General features: G+C 47.0%; 1 protein-coding gene across 1 annotated transcript in view; it reads right to left on the bottom strand.

Moving 5' to 3' along the window:
• Positions 1-5,226: 5,226 nt before the first annotated feature.
• MUC4 (mucin 4, cell surface associated) overlaps positions 5,227-8,884 on the bottom strand; it is a 20,411-nt gene continuing 16,753 nt past the window's right edge. Inside the window, exons 16-17 of the mRNA XM_025377398.1 lie at positions 7,335-7,497; positions 5,227-5,844 (exon numbers count right to left, since the gene is read on the bottom strand). Coding sequence (XP_025233183.1) covers positions 5,640-5,844; positions 7,335-7,497 — 368 coding nt within the window. The 3' untranslated portion in view covers positions 5,227-5,639. The remainder of the gene's footprint in view (positions 5,845-7,334; positions 7,498-8,884) is intronic.

Here is an 8,884-nt window from a genome sequence, read left to right as displayed (position 1 = left end):
TGCAGCCTCAACCTCCTGGGCTCAAGCAATCCTCCCACCTCAGCCTCCGGAGTAGCTGGGACCACAGTCACCTGCTACCATGCTCATATAATTTTTTAATATTTTGTAGAGATGGGATCTTGCTTTGTTGCCCAGACTGGTCTCAAACTCCTGGGCTCAAGTCATCCTCCTGCTTCAGTCTCCCAAAGTGCTGGGAGTACAGGTGTGAGCCACAATGCCTGGCAATTGTGGTCATTCTAACAGGTGTGTATTGGTTGTGCGATGTTTGCAGTTCCCTAATGACATGATGTTGAACGCCTTTTTAGATGCTTATGTGCCATGTGAATACCTTCTTTGGTGATATGTATGTTCAGTTTTTTTACCCATTTAAAAAATTGGGTTGTTCATTTTCTTATTGTTGAGTTGTAAGAGTTATTTGTATATTTAATTAATTAAATATTATTATTTTTTGAGACAGAATCTCACTCTTTTGCCTAGGCTGACGTGCAGGGGTGCAATCTCAGTTCACTGCAATCTCCGCCTCCCGGATTCAAGTGATTCTCCTGCCTCGGCCTTCTGAGTAGCTGGGATTACAGGCATGCACCACCACACCCAGCTAATTTTTGTGTTTTTAATAGAGACAGGGTTTCCCCATGTTGGCCAGGCTGTTCTCAAACGCCTGACCTCAAGTGATCCGCCTACCTCAGCCTCCCAAAGTGCTGGGATTTCAGGTCTGAGCCAGTGCACCTGGCTCTTTGTGTATTTTTAGATAACAGTCTTTAATCAGATGGGACTTCTGCAAATATTTTCATTCTCTTGCCATTGTCTTTCACAGAGAGGTAGTTTTTAATGTTAATGAAGTTCAGCTCATCAATTATTTCCTTCATGGATCATGCCCTTGGTATCGTATCTAAAAAGTCATCACCATCTCCAAGGTCATTTAGATTTTCTCCTATGTTATCTTCTTGGGTCTTTCAGTTTTTCATTTTCATTTTATTGAGGTTTATGATTCATTCTGAGTTTTTATGAAAGGTATAAAGTCTATGTCTATATATAAATATATTTATTTCTTTTGTGTGTGAATGTCCAGTTGTCCCAGTATCGTTTGTTGAAAACACTATCTCTGCTCCATTGCATAGCCTCTGCTCCTTTGTCAAAGATCAGTTGACACATTTATACAGGTCTATTAGAAATATTACTTTTAATATTCTGGGCTCTCTGTTCTGTTCCATCAATCTATTTGTCTATTCTTTTGCCAGTATCATGCAGTTTTCATGACTATAGCTTTAGAGTAAGCCTTGAAGTCAGGTGATATCAGTCCTCCGACTGTTCTCCATCAATACTGAGTTGGCTATTTTGGATCTTTTGCCTCTCCACATAAACTTTAGAGCCAGTTTATCAATCTCTACAAATAACTTCCTGGGATTTTGATTAAGATTGTGTTATTATGTAGAATCTGTAGATCAAGTTGGCTATCTTGATCTGCTGCTATCTTGATAATATTGAGAACTGCTATCTTAATAATATTGAGTCTTCTGGCCTGGCGCAGTGGCTCACACCTATAATCCCAGCACTTTGGGAGGCCAAGGCAAGTGGATCACCTGAGGTCAGGAGTTTGAGATCAGCCTGGCCAAAATGTTGAAACCCTGTCTCTACTAAAAATACAAAAAAACTAGCTAGGCATGGTGATGTGTACCTGTAATCCCAGCTACCTGGGAGGCTGAGGTTGCAGTGAGCTGAGATGGCGCCATTGCACTCCAGCCTGGGTGACAGAGGGAGACACCGTCTCAAAAATAAAATAAAATAAATTTGAATCTTCCTGTCCATAAACATAGAATGTCATCCCATTTATGAAGTTCTTTGATATCTTTCGTCAGAGTTTTATAGTTTTTCTCATATAGATCTTGTACATATTTTGTTACATTTATACCTCAGTATTTCATTTTGGGGGATGCTAACATAAATGGTAATGTGTATTTAATTTTATTATTAGTTTTTCTTTTTTTTGCTTCCTGTCTTGCTCAAATGTTTTTAATTCTAAATTCCAATTGTTCTTTGCTGGCACACATGAAAGCCATTGATGCTGGGACACTAACCTTATATCATGAAACTTGGCTGAAATTGCTTCTTTGTTCTGGGGTTTTTTCCTTTTGTCAACTCTTAGATTTTTTTACATAGATGATTGTGTCATCTGTGAACAAAAACAGTTTTATTTCTTCCTTTTTATTCTGTATACCTTTTATTTCCCTTTTGTGTCTTGTTGCATTGGCCAAGACCTCCAGTATGATGTTGAAAATTGGTGGGAGGGGACATCCTGGCCTTCTTCCTCATCTTAGGGGAAAGCATCTAGTTTCTCACCATTAAGGATGATGTTAGCAGTTGGTTTTTGTAGATATTATTTTATTTATTTATTTATTTAGACAGAGTCTCACTCTGTCGCCCAGGCTGGAATGCAGTGGTGCGTTCTCAGCTCACTGCAACCTCCGCCTCTCGGGTTCAAGCAATTCTCCTGCCTCAGCCTCCCGAGTAGCTGGGACTACAGGTGCTGACCACCACGCCTGGCTACTCTTTGTATTTTTAATAGAGACAGGGTTTCACCATATTGGCCAGGCTGGTCTCAAATTCCTAATCTTGTGATTCGCCCGCCTCAGCCTCCCAAAGTGCTGGGATTATAGGCATGAGCCACCGGGCCCAGCTCAGTTTTTGTAGATATCCTTTATCAAGTTGAGGAAGTTCCTAGTTCTAATTTACTGAGAGTTTTTTTCTTTTTTTTAAATAATGAGCAGAGTTGGATTTTGTCGAATGCCTTTCCTACATCCACTGATATGATCACGTGATTTTTCATCTCGAGCCTGTTGACGTAATGGATTGCATTAGCTGATTTTTGAATATTTTTCTTCTCTAGCTTGTTGATGTAACAGATTACATTAGCTGATTTTTGAATATTGAACCAGTCTTGCATACCTGGGATAAATCCCTGTTGGTGATAGCCTATAATTCTTTTTACGTATTGTTGAACTCAATTTGCTAATATTTTGTTGGTAATTTTTGCATCTATGTGAGAGATATTGGTCTATAGTCAGTCGTCTTGTAATGTTTTTGTCTGGTTTTGGCATTAGGGTGACACTGACAAATGACTTAGGAAGTATTCCTCCTGCTTCTGTCTTCCAGAAAAGATTGCAGAAAATAGGTATTATTTCCCCTTAAATATTTGGTAAAATCCACCAGCGAAGTCATGTGTGCTGTGTGCTTACTTCTTGATAAATGAATGCTGTGACTATGGTTTTGCATGGAGACTTCATTACATTCCACTTTGGGGCATATGAGGGTAAAGCTACAGCTTTGTACATAGGAGAGTGACTTCACCTATTGGAAGAAGTCATTCTCCATATAACGTAGACAGTTTGGAGTCGCTCAGATCAAAGACTGTGATGGTTAATATTGAGTGTCAACCTGATTGGACTGAAGGACACAAAGTATTGTTCCTGGGTGTATCTCTGTGAGGGTGTTGGCAACGGAGACTAATATTTGAACCAGTGGACTGGGAGAGGCAGACCCACTCTCAATCTGGGTAGACACAATCTAATCAGCTGCCAGTGTAGCTAGAATAAAGCAGGCAGAGGAACACGGAAGGATTACACTGGCTGAGTCTTCCAGCCTTCATCTTTCCCCCGTGCTAGATGCTTCCTGCCCTCGAACATCGGACTTCAAGTTCTTCAGCTTTTGGACTCTTGGACTTACACCAGTGGTTTGCCAGGGGCTCTCGGGCCTTTGGCCACAGACTTAAGGCTGCACTGTCGGCTTCCCTACTTTTGAGATCTTGGGATTCAGACTAGCTTCCCTGCTTCTCAGCTTGCAGACGGCCTATTGTGGACCTCACCTTGTGATCGTGTGAGTCGATACTCCTTCATAAACTCCCCTTTATATATACATCTATCCTATCAGTCCTGTCCCTCTAGGGAACCCTAATACAAAGATCATATGTATTTTTATATATATATATGTGTATATATATATATATTTGAGACAGAGTCTTGCTCTGTCACCCAGGCTGGAGTGCAGTGACATGATCTCAGCTCACTGCAACCTCTACCTCCTGGGTTCAAGAGATTCTCCTGCCTCAGCCTCCTGAGTAGCTGGGATTACAGGCACGTGCCCCCACGCCCAGCTAATTTTTGTATTTTTAGTAGAGACCGCGTTTCACCATGTCGGCCAAGCTGGTGTCAAACTCTTGGCCTCAAGTGATCCGCCCGCCTCAGCCTCCCAAAGTGTTGGGATTACAGGCGTGAGCCACTGTGCCCAACCAAAGATATTCCTTTGGGAGCTTCCTTCAACAGCATTTACCCACCCGCAAGAGCGAGCTTGAACACCTGCTTTGCACCATGTGACTTCCTTTCTGACCCCATGACTGCATTTTATTGGACCGGGCATAAACAACTGATGTAAATTGGACCAGTCAGATTCTCTCTTCAGGGATTTGGGATTTAGAACTAAGAGGCAGCCACCTAGTTTCTGCATAAAGGTTTGCAGAATTGAGATTTTCTAGACACAGGAATTGGGGACCAATGGTGTTGGAGTTGTTACACCAGATAGGTGTAAAAGTCCTGCCTGCTCAGAGGATTATGTGGAAGCTGATCAGGTTGCTGGGGACAAGTGGAGGCAGGGTAGGGCTGAAGGGCTGCGGGATGGAGAACCTCAGAAGACTCCATCTGGGGTCCGGGAAAGGACAGAGAAGGTATATTAGGGATCGGGTCCTCCAGATCTAAGGGTGGGGTGGTGGCATGTTTCTTGAGTTGGCTCCTGGAAAGGGAGCTGAAATGGTTTAATCCCTCTTCCATGAAACACAGGCGGTGGGGACAGCCACCAGACAGGAAAACACACTGTACATTGATCTTTTTATGACTTTGTGAAATTGATGGACAGGCAGGTGGGGAGGGATCCTGGGAGAGAGTCTGGGGCACTCCATCTTGGGGTATCTCTTTTGCCCTCCTCCTTAGAGGGGAAGCTTTGGCCTGTGCTGGGGTGGGGGAAGAAGAAGATGATGTGGAGCCTGAAGCAAGGTTAGGGCGGAGCAACTGAGGATTTCCAGCATGGGTGACCTGGCTGATTAGGACTGGATCCAGCTGCCCCTACTGCTCCACTGCCTGTCCAACACTTAACCTCCACACACTGCGCCCTCTGACGGTTTGGAGAAGCCTGTGCCCAGCCCTTCGGCCACCAGAAGAAATTCAGGAATGGAATCCCTGGTTTTGAAGACACAAAAAGTTAGACAGCTTTATTAAATAGACTTTAATTCGAAGTAAACCAGAGAGTTTTGTGTGCAGAAATATTTTGCTTAACTTAGGGCCATCACTGCATTATGAACTTTGGGGTGTGTGTGTGTGTATGTGTGTGTGCACGCGTGCACAGGCCAGTGTCCTTCTGTGGGGCCGTCTGCGTGAGGACCCCTCCACGCTTGTTTGTCTTTATGGCCTCCCCCTGTGCACCTGAGCCTATAGATAAGGTATAGTCTTGTCTTGAGTCCCAGTATTCACTCCCCTTGTAGAATCCTGACAGCCTTCAGTCACCTTCCCTTTTCCAGTCTCCCAAAAGCAATGGAGCCTTAAGTGTGCGGTGAGGATGGGGTGGGTCTTGAGGTAGCCTAGGCCACAGCTGTCCCTTCAAGGCGAGGCCTCAGCTGAGTGCAGGAGATAGGAGAAGCTGGTCCTGGAGCAATTCCAGAAGCGCAGGGCCACGAACACCCCGACCCCCAGCAGCAAGAGGCCGCCCAGGGACCCAAAGAAGATCCCGAAGAACACGTCGAGTTTCATGCTCAGGTGCTCACAGTGCTCTCCCCAGGCCGTGTAGATGGAGAAGGACACACAGCTGGCGACCGAGAGAGAGACAGCGTGTCAGAGGCGGGAGCTCAGCCTCCCAGCCCCGCCTCCTCCGCTGGGGAAGATGTTCTCTAGGAGAGGCTGGGCTTGCCCCACTCTCCGGAGAGAAAGGCTGAGTCAGCCCTGAGGCCGTTCTGAAGTGAGGCCGCTGGGCAAAGAGGCAGCTGTGGGCTTTAAAACATGGGCCTGGGCCGGGCCTGGTGGCTCACGCCTGGAATCCCAGCACTCTGAAAGGCTGAGGCGGGCGGATCACTTGAGATCAGGAGTTCAAGACCAGACTGGCCAACACGGTAAAACCCCATCTCTACTAAAAATACAAAAATTAGCCAGGCGTGGTGGCGGGCACCTGTAGTCCCAGCTACTCGGGAGGCTGAGGCAGAATCGCTTGAACCCGGGAGGCGGAGCTTGCAGCGAGCGGAGATTGCAATACTGCACTCCAGCCTGGGGGACAGAGCGAGACCCCGTCTCAAAAACAAAAACAAAAACGTGGAGTGAATTCAGCTGCGCGTGCAGTCAGCTGTGCCTGGGCAGCAGGGATGCCGACTGGCCACAAGTGGGCATGCGCAGTCACACCCCCGCCCAGCCCCGCCCCGCCCGGAGAGCTGGGCCCCGCCCCCGCTCCGCCCACCCCCTTCTTCGGCGGATCTGGAACCGCAGCAGGCGGAGGGCGCGGAGACCAGGCCTGCGTGCACCGCGCCTTCCTGCGCTGTTCGCCAGCGGAACCCCGGGACTGCTGGTGAGGACAGGGGCCGAGGCGCCTCCCGTGACTGCGGGGCAGGGCCGGCCCTAGACACAGGACTGCAGGTTCCTTCCCCACAAGGAGACAGCAGGGAAGCAGCAGCCAGATCAGGTGGGAGGGTTTGACTTTGGGCCTCACGCCTGTAATCTCAGCACTTTGGGAGGCTGAGGTGGGCGGATCACCTGAGGTCAGGAGTTTGAGACCAGCCTGGCCAACATGGCGAAACCTTGTTTCTACTAAAAATACAAAAATCAGCTGGGTGTGGTGGTGCGCGCCTGTAGTCACAGCTACTCGGGAGGCTGAGGCAGGAGAATGGCGTGAACCCGGGAGGCGGAGGTTGCAGTGAGCGAGAACGCACCACTACACTCCAGCCTGGGCGACGGAATGACACTCCATCTCAAAAAATAAAAAATAAAAAATGTTTGGCTTTGGAAACCGTGCCCTGCTGCTTAACCTACTGGCTCCCCGGGCAAGTTCCTGGTCATCTTTAAGCTGCAGTTTTCTCATCTTCGAAATGGTTTCAGTACCCCCTGTGGCTCCTTTGGGTTTCAGAGTTTGTAATATATTCTCCACACAGAGCAGGCACTCACAACTCTCCCTTCCCACTGTCCCCTCTTCCCAGGTCTCCGATCTTTCTCGTTACAAAGGGAGCCATCCTAATTTCTGGACCCCTTGCGGTGTCTTGCCCAGCTTGGGTTCCCCAGCACTGTCATCCACCTCCTGGCCACAGCCCTATGCACCTGCAGCGGGGCCCACTGGGCAGGTGCTGGCACTGGCCTCCATGGTCACAGTAGCCGCTACTGCACGGGGACACGCAGGTGAAGCCGCTCTGGGGGCTGTAGACCAGGTCATAGCCCTTGTAGCCATTGCATTTGAAGTAAGCCTTCAGCGTGCTCACGTTCACTGTCAGGAAGGACACAGATTAACACACAAAGCAACTGATGAACACTAAATCAATACCTTTTCAACCACGAATTCCTTTTCAGGTGTTTCTCCTGAGAAATAGAGAGGTGCACAGATACATATGCCCCTGCATATTCAGATCAGCGTGGTGGATAATAGTAACAATGTTTCAGAAGTGGGGTCGGGTTAAATAAACTGCACATCCTTACCAAGGGATGACAGTTCCTATGGAAAAAGTTTCCTATGGAAAAAGTTTTCTATGGAAAATGCTTTCCTAAAGAGCATATGCTTTGAAGGTGGCCAGACTTGGGTTGAAACTGAAACTCTACTAGTAACTAGATGTGTAATTCAGGGAACATTCCTTAACTCTTTCAGTGTCAGTTTCCTTATCTTTAAAAGGAAATGATCATAATAGCACTTATGCTGCTGTGAGATTTAAATGAGGTAATATGTCCACAGTACTCAGTACACTGCCTGACACACAGTAAGCACTCAAAAAATGGAAATGATTATTCTAATGTATTTTAAAATATGACACTATATTCAAACCTACCATTATAATATGTCAAATGGGAATATGGATACAATATATGAGACAATCTGTTCACAAATGTTTAACGAGGAGGTTATCAAACATTAGGAATGATTTGATCCTTCAATAAAAAATCGATGTGTGAAGTTCTTAGGCATAAACGAAAGTTCAGAAGGATATGTACAAAATATTGTCTCTCTGGGGATTGGGATTACAGGGGTTTTTTCCTCTTTTCTTTTTGTTAAATTTGTGTTTCCTAAAGTTTCTGCAATAAACATAGGATACTTGTATAATAAAAATTATAGGTTTTCCTTAATTGCATAGTCAGGGTTTGCCTCCCTGGGCCTCCTACCCCAACTCCCCAACATACAGTAGTTCCGAGGGATTTCACCCACTGCTCCAGGAGAGAGCAGGCTTAGCCTGGATTCTAGGAGAAGCTCTTGCTTGGTCCCAGACCCAAGTAAAACAGCACTTTCTGTTGTGTTTGGGGTGGCCACTGCCCTATTCTCTGCCCTATACAGAAAATAGGATGTGTTACTCCTTTGTTACTCTGACAAGCTTGCCAACTTATACCTGTTCCAGGAGAACCAGGGGCTGTCAGCACTGAAAGGGGGCTCAGAAATCCCATCTCATTTTCAGATGGGGGTGCTGAGGCCTGGCCTGGGGAAGGTGCTCGGGGGTGCTGAGGCCTGGCCTGGCCTGGCGAAGGTGCTCAGGGGTGCTGAGGCCTGGCCTGGCCTGGGGAAGGTGCTTGGGGGTGTTGAGGCCTGGCCTGGCTTGGGGAAGGTGCTTGGGGGTGTTGAGGCCTGGCCTGGGGAAGGTGCTGGGGGGTGTTGAGGCCTGGCCTGGGGAAGG

Source organism: Theropithecus gelada, chromosome 2, assembly GCF_003255815.1.
Source record: "Theropithecus gelada isolate Dixy chromosome 2, Tgel_1.0, whole genome shotgun sequence".
NCBI classification, from domain to species: domain Eukaryota; kingdom Metazoa; phylum Chordata; class Mammalia; order Primates; family Cercopithecidae; genus Theropithecus; species Theropithecus gelada.
The sequence above is the reverse complement of the archived record's forward strand: the minus strand, read 5'-3'. Positions and strand labels throughout refer to the sequence as shown.